This window comes from Jaculus jaculus, chromosome 19 (genome assembly GCF_020740685.1).
Source record: "Jaculus jaculus isolate mJacJac1 chromosome 19, mJacJac1.mat.Y.cur, whole genome shotgun sequence".
NCBI lineage: Eukaryota > Metazoa > Chordata > Mammalia > Rodentia > Dipodidae > Jaculus > Jaculus jaculus.
Window position 1 is genome coordinate 51,476,973 of NC_059120.1, and position 15,639 is coordinate 51,492,611.

The 15,639-nt window shown below is 44.7% G+C and overlaps 1 protein-coding gene and 1 pseudogene across 2 annotated transcripts in view; one reads left to right on the plus strand and one right to left on the minus strand.

The window, feature by feature from the left end:
• Positions 1–15,639, minus strand: part of Cdc14a (cell division cycle 14A) — a 190,666-nt gene that overhangs the window by 86,439 nt on the left and 88,588 nt on the right. For both annotated transcript variants that reach the window (XM_045138596.1, XM_045138595.1), the window contains exons 6-7: positions 11,227–11,293; positions 6,678–6,740 (exon numbers count right to left, since the gene is read on the minus strand). In XM_045138596.1, the coding sequence (XP_044994531.1) occupies positions 6,678–6,740; positions 11,227–11,293 (130 nt within the window). The remainder of the gene's footprint in view (positions 1–6,677; positions 6,741–11,226; positions 11,294–15,639) is intronic.
• LOC123456042 lies at positions 7,554–8,352 on the plus strand (annotated as a pseudogene).

The window sequence follows — 15,639 nt, forward strand, 5'->3', positions numbered from 1 at the left end:
CCCAACATGGCTCAGGGAAATTTTGCGGAAGAGGGGGCGGAAAGAATGTCAGAGCCACACATTGGGTCATAACACACAGAGGCATTTCCTCCTACCCATAACTGATGGCTAACTCCACAATGCACGACCCACATACCTCAACAAGGAGGGTGGGGGGTAGGACGTGGTCGAGCCTAACTATGGTACCAACTTGACTGCATTCACTGAGTACAAAATTAATTTAAAAATTAATTTTAAAAAAGCAGTTGATAAGAGGAAAAGGTTTATTTTGACTTACAGGCTAGAGGGGAAGCCTTACTGTGACGGGGTGGAGGTGGGGAAGCATGGCATGAGCAGAGGGTGGACATCAGTTCTTGCCACCACAGGCGGAAAACGGCAACAAGAGAGTCACCTGAACTCTGGCAGGGGGAAAATATCCCTAAGCCCATCCCCAGTGACTCCCCCTCCCAAACTGCCACCAGCTGGGGATGGAGCATTCAGAACAGATGAATTTATGGGGACATCTGACTCCAACCACGGCAGATGGCTACTCCTCAGACGATCCAGCAAACACTGAGTGCTGACTCTGGGAATCGGCGCTACCCCAAAGTCCTCCACGAACGCCGACTTCACAGCTGGAGAGCCACGCCACTCCGCACGGACCTACAGACACAGGGAACACTCAAACGCGTTCACCTTCGCGGTTCCCCTGGGACACAAAGTCTATGTTTTCTTTTCTTTTATTTTTTCTAAATAAATCAATGGCTAGATTCAAAGGAGTAGCTGTTTGTTCCCTTGCTCCTCAAGTTCTTTGAGAAAACCTGAAGAGTCCGGCTGGGAAGTACAAATGCTTAGACAATGATTCCTATAGGAGTTTGAAGATCGCTGTCTTGTGGCTTTGTTTTTTTTTTTTCTTCTTCTTCTTTACTTTTTTTCCTGGTTCCTCCAAGCAGAGCTGCCAGAATCATGCCCGTGTGAACAGTGAGGAAATGGGCAGCTCCATGACAGGTGGCAAAGGCCACGTTTCGGAAGACAAGTGTACTAGGTGGAAACCAATCCCCTGCTATTTATCAGTTCTAAATAGAGTGCGCCATTTGTAAGTCACATGAAAGTAATCAAAAGCCCAAGGTATCTTTCGCCAAGCCTTCTAAACAGGACAGAGTCTTGAACGCTCGTGTGAATAATAAGATCAAATAAAGCCAGGAAACATAACCTGTTCTTCTGCTAGGCTTCGTGTCTCACTGGGGACCTTGACAATAGGCGGCCGAGCCTGTCGTTCCCGAGCTGGGCTCTGTGCCCTCATCGGCTGTGGTCACCATGGACTTGAAATGTCAACAGACCACATTAAGGCAGGTCACAATGTAAACAAAACACTGCGCTTCAAAGGTTTAAGTTTTAAAATGTCAAGTATTTCCTTTATCATTTCCATATTAAGTACTTATTGAAATGATAACCTGAACATATTAAAAAATAAAATATACTAAAATGAAATTCCATCCCTTTTTTTTTTTTTTTACTTTTCCTAATGTGGCTACTAGAATGTTAAAATGTGCATATGACTAATTGTAATGTTTCTTTTTTATTCTATTTACTTATAGACAGAGAGAGTAAGAGAGGGAGATAGAGAAGGATTACGGGCTCACTAGGGCCTCCTGTCACTGCAAACAAACCCCACATGCATATGGCACTTTGTCCATCTATTGGTACTGGGGAGTTGAACCTGGGTCATCAGGCTTTGCAAGTAAGTACCTTTAGCCACTTAGCCATCTCTCCAGCCCTAATTATAATATTTGTAATGGACAGCACGGCTTTAAAATGACAGGAGGGCCGGGCGTGGTGGCGCACACCTTTAATCCCAGCACTCGGGAGGCAGAGGTAGGAGGATTGCCATGAGTTCTAGGCCACCCTGAGACTACACAGTTAATTCCAGGTCAGCCTGGAACAGAGTGAAACTCTACCTCGAAAAATCTGAATAAATAAATAAAATAAAATAACAGGGGAGCCAGACGTGGTGGTGCACGCCTTTAATCCCAACACTTGGGAGGCACAGGTAGGAGGATCGCTGTGAGCTTGAGGCCAGCCTGACACTACATAGTGAATTCCAGGTCGTTCTGGGCTAGAGTAAGACTCTACCTCAAAAAAAAAAAAACAAAATACATATAATATATAATAATATATTAATATGATATATAACATATAAAGACTATAAGAGCCTCAGGGGGTGGGACTGGCCTGAGGCACCATGTACCCCCTTATCCCAGATTCACTGAGGCCTCTTGGTCCCCATAATGAGTACCAATGACCCCACCTAAGAAGACCCTCTGTGGAATTAGGGAGGGGGAGGACGGTCTAAGAGTACATCCCTTTTATTAAAAAGTCAATAAATAAGAAAGAAAAAAAGGAAGGAAGGGAGGGAGGGAGGGAACAGTGAGCAAGCTTAGGCCCCAGACCACTGACAAAGATGGTCCTTTATTCAGCACAAGCATGTATGAAATGCCTACCATGTGCCAACCACAGTCTGTGAATTTTTATTTGAGAAGATATGTGACAGAACCAATGTTCATTTGCAGAAGATGTTTGGCAGGAGCCTTTTCATATGCCCACCCGTGGCAGTTTGATTCAGGGGTCCCCATAAACTTGAGTGTTCTGAATGGTAGGTCCCCAGCTGAGGGCAATTTGGGAATTTAAAGCCTCCTGGAGACAGTGTATTGTTGGGGGCAGGCTTATGGGTGTTATAACCAGCTTCCTCTCGCCAGTGTCTGGTATACTCTGTTGTTGCTGTTGTCCATTGGCCAGGGGGTGATGTCCACCCCCTGCTCATGCTATCCTTTTCCCCTGCCATCATGGAGCTTCCCCTATAGCTGTAAGCCAAAATAAACCTTTCTTCCCACAAGCTGCTCTTGGTCGGGTGTTTTCTGCCAGTAATGCGAACCTGACCGCAACACCACCCAAGCCACTGCCGTTACCCGGCTTGTTTGAACTCAGGTAAAAGTGGGAGGATCACCTTTTTATCAGACTTGTGTTTCTTTGTAATAATGAAATTATGCTGCCTGTTCCTGGGGTTTCAATGGCTGTTCCAAGTACCCCTCAACATCACTACTGAAGGGAAAGGAGGAGGGAGGGAGGGGGAAAAGGAGGAGGCAGGACCAAGTAATTTTCTCCTCTAGATGATGGTGCTCAGGCCTCCCTTTTCTTCTCTGTCCCCATCCCTGTGTCTGTCTTTCAACTGAAAAGGTTTCAGCATGTTCCACTTACTTTCCTTCATGTTCCTATACATAGGGCGGATGTCAGGGTTTGAAGGTGGGTTGTTTTTGCGGGGGAGAGGTCAGGGATGGCACATCTTATCTTACTTGGAGGTTAACTTTAAAAGTACAAAAGTATTAATACAAAATTAGGTATAGGATCTCAAAAGATAACCCTGCAAGTTGGAGGTCTATAAAATTGAAGCTCCAGTAAGGAAACTCTCTAAGCACATCACCTCGGCTCAGGTGCTAGTGACATATATGTACATATGACATATGTACTTGATGGCGCGGGGGAATCTTGTTAAGATGTCGTACTTTTTACTGGGTGATTACAAGCACTCTTCTGGGTCTTTTCTTCGCAGTTATAAAATACGTTTTAGATAATTTATTATAAAGCATCATAGGAATCACTCCAGAGTAAGCAGTATAGCTCAATTCATTCTTTTCTTAAATATTTTTATTTATTTATTATTTATTTGACACAGACACAGAGAGAAAGAGGCAGAGAGATAGAGAGAATGAGCGTACCAGGGCCTCCAGCCACTGCAAATGAACTCCAGACACATGTGCCCCCTTGTGCATCTGGCTTACGTGGGTCCTGGGGAATCAAGCCTCAAACCGAGGTCCTTAGGCTTCACAGGCAAGCATTTAACCACTAAGCCATCTCTCCAGCCCTCAATTAATTCTTAAATGACTATATAACATTCCATGATATGCATGTGTTACCCAATCTGGTCCCTTGTAAACACACTGCCCTCTGTTCCTAGTTTTCTGAGGGTTCTTTTTGTTTCTACGAAGGGATTCTTCTGCCACTACTTAAAATGTACCCCATCTCAGCACACACACAGCTCTTAAGAATTTAAAAAGGAGCCAGGCGTGGTGGCGCACACCTTTCATCCCAGCACTCAGGAGGCAGAGGTAGGAGGATCATCATGAGTTTGAGGCCACCCTGAGACTACAGAGTGAATTCCAGGTCAGCCTGGGTTAGAGCAAGACCCTACCTCGAAAAACAAATTGACAAAAAAAAAAATTGTTTAAATAGTTTTAGAAATTTTCAATAAATTATACTAAACTTACGAATTTTGGAAGAAATAGCAATTTTATGATGTTAAGATTTTTTGTTTTGTTTTGTTTTGTTTTGTTTGTTTGTTTGTTTTTGAGGTAGGGTCTCGCTCTAGTACAGGCTGACCTGGAATTCACTCTGTAGTCTCAGGCTGGCCTTGAACTCACAGAAGTCCTTTGCCTCCCGAGTGCTGGGATTAAAGGTATGCACCACCATGCCCAGCTCTGATGTTAAGGTTTTCTATCCAAGAACATAGTATGTGTTTTTCTACAAGGATCGTGTTCTATCCACAGAGAATTTACAGTCTAATAGGGCAAATAACCCTGGATGTAAATAACCATGATTTAAAGAAATAGGAAGTGTGAGTCATAAAACTTGAAATTAAAAAAACAGGCTGGAGAGATGGCTCAGTGGTTAAGGTGCTTGTACGCAAAGGCCAACAACCCAGGTTCAAATCCCCAGTACCCACGTAAAGTCAGGTGCACAAAGTGCTGTATGCAGTGGTTCGAGGCCCTGACATGTGCCAATTCTAATTCATTTTTCTCTCTCCTTGCAAATAAATAAAAAGAAAATCAAAAAGAAAACTTGAAATTTACGGTACGGAGCTCTCCAGGGCAGAGATCTGGTCTCTGTAGAGCTAGCAACATGCTGAATGGCGGAGAGACTTGAGGGAGATGGGCAGCTGGACAGAGGGACCCTCGGGCATTTAAGAAATGGTAAACAAGAAGCTCAGAGGGGCCGGAGCCCGAGTGGCATGGAAGAAACAGACGAGGCCACAGAGAGGCTGGAGCTCAGCTCAGCTAAGAAAACCACACAAGAGCCTCGCCACATTTCCTCTGAGGTCAAGAACAGGAGCGGAAGGAAGAGGGCACAGTTGTCAGATCGCCAGCCAGGTTTCAGGCAGCGTGGGGAGAAGGCCAGGGCTCGGGCAGAGTGCTCAGAGCAGTCCACGGAGAAGGTGGGCTGAGACCTAAGCAGGGTGAAGGAAGTGGGAGAGAGCACGTCCTTGGGCACCAGCCATGAGATTTCAATGCTCACGGGACACGCAAGGCATATAGAGGGGTTTTTCTGGTCTAGATGAGGGGCCATGACACGAATGACCAAAGCAGGAACCAAGCTTGGCTGACAGATAACCAGTTTGTCTTCGAATGCATGGTGCTTGTGATGTGGACGCAGGAGAATCGGGTAAACACAGTCTAGACTAAAGCCCAAAGTTGGGGGGTTGCCTCACACCGCTAAGGACGGTGATCAATGCAATTGCTCCTACGGAGAGACCCAACAAGTGAGCTCACGTTCAGGGAATGCGGACCTCCTCGTCCCTCAGAAAATGTCAGCTGGTTCTGGGCCTGTCCTTATCGTACTGGAAAGGTTTCTTCAGTGGCTCCTCACAGCACGTCCCTGCATGGAGACCTCTGCCTAGACACTCCACCTACACCCCCGGGCAGGCAAGACTTCATAATGGTGCCGTGAGAAAAACGTTAGCCACCTCTTAGAACGAAGTATGTGCAACCATTTGAGTATCATAAGACACAGATCCACTTTTGTTTTGAATAAGACCTAGCATAAAATAACACTTAGAATTTCACTACCAAACTATACTTCAAAATTATCTAAAGGGAGCCGGGCGTGGTGGCGCACGCCTTTAATCCCAGCACTCGGGAGGCAGAGGTAGGAGGATCACCGTGAGTTTGAGGCCACCCTGAGACTACATAGTGAATTCCAGGTCAGCCTGAGCCAGAGGGAGACCTTACCTCGAAAAAAAAAAAAAAAAATTATCTAAAGGTGCAAAGAGACTGTCTATATAAGTTTGATGAAAGAAAAAGAAAAAAGAAAGAGGTAGGTAGATGATAGATAAATGATTAGACAGATGGATGGATGGATGGATAGATAGATAGATAATAGCCAGGCATGGTGGCGCATGCCTTTAATCCCAGTACTTGGGAGGCAGAGGTAGGAGGATTGCCATGAGTTCAAGGCCACCCTGAGACTCCATAGTGAATTCCAGGTCAGCCTGGGCTAGCGTGAGACCCTACCTCGAAAAAAAAAAAAAAAAAAGATAGATAATAGATGATAGACAGATAGATAAGTAGATATTTCCAGTATTAGTGGTGCACACATTAATCCTAGCACTAGGGAGACAGAGGACTTCTGTGAGTTTGAAGACACACTGAGACTACACAGGTAAGTAAATACAGACAGATAATACATAGATAGATAGATGATAGACAGATTGATGATTTTGATGACTCCAAGTTCAAAGGTAATAACCACCAAAGCATCATTTTTTTGAAACTCTCATAAATGCTTTTCATTTAGCAGATAATACAAGTGTTCGATTTTTTAAATGTTTAATGTTAAATTAAAATCTGCAAAACTTTAAGTGTACAAACCTCATAATGTTCATATTCATCCACATCAAATGTCTCAAAGTCAAAGAATCCATGCTGTAATCCCTAAAAGCAGAACTGGAATTAGTGTTTTCACACAACATTGATGCACTCGATTCATCACTTCTAGAACTCCTACAAACAAAATGCTTCCCCCCAGACCTCAATGAAAGCACATAAAACTTGTGATCTTTCTCACAGAATTCTACAAATAACTTTATAGCACCAGAAACGTGGTTTTATCTTAGAAATGGAACTCAATGTAAAAATATACCCCACAGAAGAAACCTCTTTTCCAATTTATATTTATTTTATATGCAAAATTAATAATGTAAATAAAATTGAACTAAGCAGTAAATTCAAAGTTAAAACCTACTGTTAATTAGACTTTTGACAGGACACATCCATCGTGTTTAAGTTGTCAGGAGAAAAATCAATGATTCCCAAATGGTTTTTTAAATATTTTTTTAACTTACTAGAGAGAGAGAGAGAATGGGTATGCCAGAGGTTCTAGCCACTGAAAACGAAATCCATGCATGCGCCACCTTGTGCATCTAGTTTACATGGGATCTGGAGGATGGAACCTGAGTTTAGGTTTTGCAGGCAAGCACCTTAACCGCTAAGCCATCTCTCCATCTCTCAAATGGTTGTGATTTCTTTTCATCATAATGAAATATTTACCAAAAAGGGGATATCAAAGCAATAGTTGTAGACAGAATGAGTGTGCACTCACTGTTCTTACAACTTCAAAAGAACTGATATTAACAACACAGAGAAAAACCTTACATTCCTATTTGTAAGTAATGACTTAAAAATTATCAGATCTACGGGGCTGGGGTGGCCGCCGCCGCCTCCCTGGGCCGGTTGGCCGCCTCCGCGATGCCCCTGCTCGTGGAGGGGCGCCGAGTGCGGCTGCCGCAGTCCGCAGCGGAGCTGGTCCGAGCCCACCCGCCACTGGAGGCTCCATCTCCATTCTGGGTTCTGATGATGCCACCACTTGTCACATTGTGGTCCTGAGGCACACAGGTAATGGGGCGACATGCTTGACACATTGTGATGGAGCTGACACCAAAGCCGAGGTGCCCTTGATCATGAACTCCATAAAGTCCTTTTCTGATCACACAGTGTGGAAGGTTGGACGTGCACCTTGTGGGAGGCTTCAGTGATGACAGGCAGCTGTCACAGAGACTTACCGATCAACTTCTTAGTGAGTTTGACAAACAAGATGAGGATATTCACTTAGTGACTTTGTGTGTGACAGAATTAAATGACCGGGAAGAAAATAGAAACCACTTTCCAGTAATATATGGCATTGCAGTCAACGTTAAAACTGCAGAGATTTACAGAGCTTCCTTCCAAGATCGAGGCCCGGAGGAGGAGCTGCGAGCCGCACGAGCTTTAGCAGGAGGCCCGCTGATTAGCATTTATGATGCAAAGACAGAGCAACTTCGAATAGGCCCGTATTCCTGGACGCCATTTCCACATGTGGATTTCTGGTTGCAGCAAGATGACAAGCAAATACTAGAGAACCTCTCCACGTCACCTCTGGCCGAGCCCCCCCATTTTGTTGAACATATTAGATCCACCTTGATGTTTTTAAAAAAATACCCATCTCCAGTAAGTACACTGTTTCCTGGAAATAAAGCTCTCCTCTATAAAAAAAAATGAAGATGGCTTATGGGAAAAGATCTCTTCTCCAGGAAGCTAAAAATAGGAATCACCAAAGCAAGCAACTGTGTCATGGGAAGATCCTTGGGTTTAGAATCTACATCTGTCCAGTCGAAGGTCTTCTATGTCCACTGTCTTTGAAAATAAAGTCTTATTTTAGCAAAAAAAAAAAAAAAAAAATTATCAGATCTAATATTTTCAGGACAAAGAGTCATTTATTGCCTAAATCATGAAGCTTATACAGGTTACAACAGAATGTTCATTTAAAAGGTTTTGAAGGGCTGGAGAGATGGCTTAGCGGTTAAGTGCTTGCCTGTGAAGCCTAAGGACCCTGGTTCGAGGCTCAGTTCCCCAGATCCCACGTTAGCCAGATGCACAAGGGGGTGCACGCGTCTGGAGTTTGTTTGCAGTGGCTGGAGGCCCTGGCGCACCCATTCTCTGTCCCTCTCTCTCTCTCTATCTGCCTCTTTCTCTCTCTCTGTTGCTCCCAAATAAGTAAATAAAAATAAACAAAAAATAAAAATAAATAAATTAAATAAAAAAAGCAACCTAGTTCATACATATACATTTACTCTGCTAGAGAAAACAGTGAGAAAAATATACCCTGAACAATCTACTTTTTTTTAATCTTTATATTGTGTTTGTTTCCATGTGTTCATAGGATCAAAATACTATCACAACAGCCACCCATCAAAGTCAGAATAACATTTTCCCTTAAAAGGCAAAACACAGCCAGCTGTAGTGGTGCATGCTTAAATCCCAGCCCTTGATAGGCAGAGGCAGGAGGATTGCCATAAATTCGAGGCTACCCTGAGACTACATAGTGAATACCAGGTCAGCATGGGCTACAGCGAGACCCTACCTCGAAAAAACAAAACAAATAAATAAAAATTTAAAAGGCAAAAACATGCCCATGCTCTACATACATTCTCAGAATGCATACTCATTGTCACAAAAAAAACAAAAAAAAGCCCAAAATGAGGCACTTTTAAGTCAGAGAGTCTACATGGACCAGTGTGTCATTGGCTCAAAGAAAGGTTGAACAATGGCTCAGGTCCTTTAAAAACCCATCTGTATAAAGCACAGCACTACATAAGGAACAGTGCATCGAGAGCAGCCTTTGCTCGTGGGGCAAGTCACCGCTTTCTCATAGGTGGGGAAGGTTGTCTTGAGGTCCGGGACTAAGACACTGGCTACCGTCATAATGGGCAGGAGCGTTCCAGAGGAAACTCCTTCTGAATTTCATGAGCATCATGAAAGAAACAAAAGGAGAGGAAAACAACAATGCCAGGGACAAGACATACTTCCTCCACTTTGGCAAGGTTCCTAAATGCTATAATAATAATGGTGACGATAAATAAATATAAATAATAATGGTGTGTATATAGGGTAATCCGTCCACAAACTCTCTTAGCTACGATTATTGGAGGTAAATTCTGGCCAAAAGGTTTACAGGAATGGGTTAAATTATGTCCATAGTTGTTGTTTTTAAAGAAAAGTATATGAAAAATATTTTCAAGTTTTCAAGACTTTAAAATCATTTCTGAAAGTGAAATAGCAAAGTCAGAAACAGACGTAGGTAAAACAGAGAGCTGACTTTCTCAACTCAAAACACAGTCAATTTCATATTACATCAGAGAAAGAAACTTTTGCTAGAATCACCACGGATACTACATTTATGGCCCAATGGGCTAGGTAACACATACATTTCTGACTGAAAACAGATCATAGCTCTATGTTCAACATAGAATCATATACTTTGAGCCCTCATTAGAACTCACAGCAAAACTTATGTGACTTCTGATTGTAAATTAAATATTCCAAAAACTGTTCAGTTTAACTTCTCCATCATAAATTTTATAGACATGTGTGTGTGTGTGTGTGTGCGTGCGTGCGCGCGCACGCGCACACGCTAAATAACTATACCTAATTAAGTGTACAGTATATCAAATCACCTCAAGGCTTGATTCAAACCTAAACCACAGAGTGCCTCCCCCAGAGTTTATGATTCATTTTAGGCTGGACCAGAACCAACCTCCTTGAGAACAGCTGCTCAGATAACGTCCTGTCCCTCCCACACGAAGATCTAGCTTGATAATGAAAAGAAGTGGTGGACTGAAAAGCCAGGCGTGGTGGCGCATGCCTTTAATCCCAGCACTCGGGAGGCAGAGGTAGGAGGATTGCCATGAGTTCAAGGCCACCCTGAGACTATGTAGTGAATTCCAGGTCAGCCTGGAGTGAGACCCTACCTCAACAAACCACAAAAACGGAGAGACAGAGAGAGAGAGAGAAGTGGGCTGGAGAGATGGCTTAGCGATTAAGATGCTTGCCTGAAGAGAAATGGTGACCAAACACAGCAGGAAATTACAACTTTTCTCCAGACACAAATAGCTTAGCTAAGAAAGGGGGACTATTCCCCACCTACTTTGTCCTACGATGGACATAGTCATCAAGAGGTATCCATAGGGTTTGGGCTCAAGTGCTTCAGATATCAAGCCCTATGTATTAAAAGGCACAGTGTATAGGACCAACCCATGCCTTCCTATACACTTAACTTCTAATCCCTGGTACAATGTAAACGCTATATCAAGGCCTGCCTGTATTGTGTGAGAAAAATGGTAAGCGCAAAGTCTACACATGTCCAATATGGAAGCAGGTTTCTCACTACCCCCTCAAATATTTTCAATCTGAGGTTCATTGAACTTGTGGATAAAGAGCCCACAGAAACCAAGAGCTGGCTGTGCGTTGTGAATCAATCCTCACTCAGGAGGAGGAAAGCGGTACGCTCTCTGGTTACATTCCTCTTCCACAACAAGCAAGGACGTTGACACCGTTCTTTTCCCAACCACGGGCCCAGCGCCGGCTAGAGGAGCTACATCATTACCTTTCTGATTCCTTGTAAACAGTCGAGGATGGTAAGATTGTAAGTGCAATTTCCAAAGGAAGCATCCCTGTGAATACAAGGACACAGCATTAAAAACCTGCAAGCAGGGCTGGAGAGATAGCTTAGCGATTAAGGTTTTGCCTGCAAAGCCAAAGGACCCGGGTTCAACTCCCCAGTGCCCATGTAAGCCAGGTGCACAAGGTGGCACATGCGTCTGGAGTTCGTTTTCAGTGGCTACAGGCCCTGGCATGCCCATTCATTCCCTCCATCACATATAAATAAATAATTTTTTTTTTAAAGCCTACATGCAGATTTTCCAATAATGAGAGGAGACATGTTTCACTGGGCTTCAGAGCTGTCTGCATAGCAAACGGACCTAACTCAGCCAATACAGCAGAGCCTGCTAGTAACTCCACCTGCAGGGAAAGTAAACGTCTTCCGGAACTGCTTTAATCCAATAGGCTTAATCAATAAAGAAGTCGGGGCTGGAGAGATGGCTTAGTGGTTAAGGCACTTGCCTGCAAAGCCAAAGGACTCAGGTTTGATTCCCCAGGACCCATGTAAGCCAGATGTACAAAGGGGGTGCATGAGTCTGGAGTTTGTTTGTTGTGGCTGGAGAGCCTGGTGGCCCTGGCGCGTCCTTTCTCTCTCCATGCCTCTCTCTCTCTCTCATAAATAAACAAACAAACAAATAATTTTTTTGTTTGTTTGTTTGTTTTCTAAGGTAGGGTCTCACTCTAGCTCAGGCTGACCTGGAATTCACTATGTATTTTCAAGGTGGCCTCGAACTCTCAGCAATCCTCTTACCTCTGCCTTCCGAGTGCTGGGATTAAAGGTGTGCGCCACCACGCCCGGCCAAATAAATATTTTTTTAAAAAAATAAAGAAAGACACAGCCTCGAGAGCCTAAGCTCAAGTCAGGCTGCCTTACTCCAGATCCTGCAACCTTGAGGGAGATCCTGGCTCTTCATGTGTAAAGTGAAGTGAGTAACAGCCACCATCCCTAAGATGGTTGTGAAATGACATAAAGCGTTCTCCATACAGCGTCTGACCACGGGAAGAGCGGAAGCGTTATGTCTAGTCTTCCATTCTTACTTTTAAAAAATACATTTAAGGGCTGGAGAGATGGCTTAGTGGTTAAGCGCTTGCCTGTGAAGCCTAAGGACCCCGGTTCGAGGCTCGATTCCCCAGGACCCATGTTAGCCAGATGCACAAGGGGATGCACGTGTCTGGAGTTCATTTGCAATGGCTGGAGGCCCTGGCGCTCCCATTCTCTCTCTCTCTCTCTCTCTTTTAACTATTTATTTGTGTGTGTTTGTGTACACCAAAGTCTCTCGCAAACACACCTCAGATGCCTATGCCACTTTCTGCATCTGGCTTTCCGTGGATACTGGAGAACTGAACCTGGGCCAGCAGGACTTGCAAGCAAATGCCTTTAACAGCCCAGCCCCTCTAACTTTGTATTATTTTAGGGGGATAGGGTCTGTTCCATGGGGCTCCCGCTGACCTGGAACTCGTTATGCTGCCAAGACTGACCTCAAGTTGTAGCCATCCTCTTGGGATTTCAACAGAATTACTCTTTTTTGGTTTTAGATTTGTTTGGTTTTGCTTGGTTAAGCCAGAGTCTTCACATGTGTCCTAGTTGGCCTCAAGTGAGCCGTGACCCTCCGCCCGAGCCTCCCTGAGCTCTGGGATTACTGGGATTATTGGAAAATGTGCACGAGTGTGCCCAGCTCGTGACTGGTCACTTTTAGCAAACTGGGCTGTTTCATCACATAAGCCATCCATCACCTCAACAGGCAGCTGGCAGGGGACAACGTTCTGTCAAGACGGGGGAACAGGCGAACAACCATGAGCGGGAAGCAAGGGAACTAGGCAGGTCAGGAGAACCCAGTGGTTGAGGTGCCCTCCCTCCCGTGCCCAGAAAAGAAAAGTGAAGTAACGTGTAATCAAGATCCCCAGCCATCACCTCGAGGTCAGGGAGATCCAAGGAGCCTCTTCACAGGCATAATTGTTCTTTAAAAAAGAAACAAAATTTTTAAAAAATGAATTCAAGGGCTGGAGAGATGGCTTAGTGGTTAAGGTGTTTGCCTGCAAAGCCAAAGGATCCCGGTTCAATTCTCCAGGCCCCACATCAGCCAGATGCACAAGGGGAAGCATGTATCTGGTATTCGTTTGCAGTGGCTGGAGGCCCTGGCACACCCATTCTCCCCCCATACACACACACACCTCCTGCCTCTTTCTCTCTCGCAAATAAATAAATAAAATATACTTTTGTAAAAAAAAAAAAAAAAAAGAATTCAAAACTTTGTAATGGAATAAAAAAAAAAAGTGGGACCTTGTTGCACCAAAATTCGAGGGTGTAACACTTCTAAGTTTTCAGAGCAGCTCAGCAAACCTACTTTAGGTAACCCAAAACGAAAGCATCAGGTTCGGGCCACTTAACTCAGAACTGGCCCTGGCGCTCTAACACCAGTAACGCTCCACGGTGACCAAGGCATGAAACTTGACCTCAAGTCTCAAGCCTCTCAGGAGGGCCCCACAGCTGAGCCAAGAAACAGAGCTGTTGGCCACCTACCCCGGCACAGCCAAGCGTCGCAGACAAGGCCGGCCTAGGGGCAGCACTTGGGGGCGGGGGAGGATGCCAGGTGTTCCACAGGGAGAACACAGCCTTCAAGAGCTTTCACACGTAATTAACATAAAACCAACACGCACATCACCAGCCACTGAGGGTAACTTGAAGCTGCGGCTACTAAGCCTCAAATTAGAATGCAACTTCATCTCCATCCTCAGAGCCTAACATAAAAATAGTGACCTGGGGGCGGGAGAGATGGCTCAGCAGTTAAGGCACTTTCCTGCGAAGCCTAAGGACCCAGGTTCGATTCCCCAGTACCCATGTCAAGCCAAATGCACAAAATGAAGTTTGTTCGCAGCGGCTAAAGGTCCTGGTGCACCCATTCTCTCTGTCTGTCTGCTTCTCTCTATCTCTCTCTGCTTGCAAATAAATAAAATAAATAAAAAGTATTTTATAAAATAGTGACTTAGTTGCTGGAGAGATGGCTTAGCGATTAAGGTGTTTGCCTGCAAGGCCAAAGGACCTAGGTTCGATTCCCCAGGACCCATGTCAGGCAGATGCACAAGGTGGAAATTCCAGGTCAGCCTGGAGAAGACCCTACTTCAATAATAATGATAATAATAATTCATTAGCTGTCCACGCCTTTAATCCCAGCACTAGGGAGGCAGAGAGGTAGGAGGGTCCTCATGAGTTTGAGGTCACCCTGACACCACATAGTGAACTCCAGTTCAGCCTGGACTAGAGCGAGACCCTACCTCAAAAATCCAAAAATAAATAAACGAAAAAGAAGGCAACCCAAGTAAAACAGTGACTTAGGCTTGCAAGATGGCTCAGCGGTTAAGTGTGTTTCCTGTGCAAGTATAAGACAGTTCCAATCTCCAGTCCCCACATAAACCGCTGTGTGTGAGCACGCGTGTCTGTAACCCTAGCCCTACAGGGAACAGAGACGGGAGAATCACCGGGGCTTGTGGTCAGCAAGCTCTGGAAGAAACAAGTGGATGAGCGGTGCCAGCAGACCCAGATGGTTTTCTCTAGTCCCCAGCAAGAGCCTGAGTGCTACCTCAGCACCCCATGAACACCCCTCCTCCACACCTCACCACGCCACAGGGAGTGGGAACAGACAAAAGTGCTTCAGTCCCAAAGTTCCACAGCTAACTAGCCTAAGCAAGCAGCAAGAGTTACTGCAGATACTGAAGTCTGACTTCAAGAGGTCTTTAATTGCTTTTTGGGTTTGTTTGCTTGTTTGAGAGAGAGAGAAAAAAGAGAGAGAGACCGAGAGAGAATTGGTGTGCCAGGGCCTCAGCCACTGAAATTGAACGCCGCATGTTTGCGCCACCTAGTGGGCATGGGAGACATTGCGGTTGCCTCACATTTGTGCATCTGGCTTGTGTGGGATCTGGGGAGTCAAGCATGGGTCCTCAGGTTTCACAGGCAAACGCCCTAACCACTAAGTCATCTCTTCAGCCCTGCTATTGTTTTTAATAGCATTTGAACTCAAATGGTAGTGAAAACAAAAACAACTCCCTTTCCAAGTATCTTGAAAAGGTATAAATTTTAAGGATTATACCAGAGAAAGGACCAGCTAGAGATCTAAGATAAAACATTACTTTCTATAAATACATGTTTCAGAGCTAGTGAGGTGGCACACACCCTTAATACCAGCACTTGAAAGGCTACATTAGGAGGAACACCATGAGTTCAAGACCAACCCAGGTTACAGAGAGAGCTCCAGGACAGCCTGGACTAGAGTGAGACCTTGCCTCAAAATAACAAACAAGATATATATTTCCTGGGCTGGAGAGATGGCTTAGCCATTAAGGCACTTGCCTGTGAAGCCTA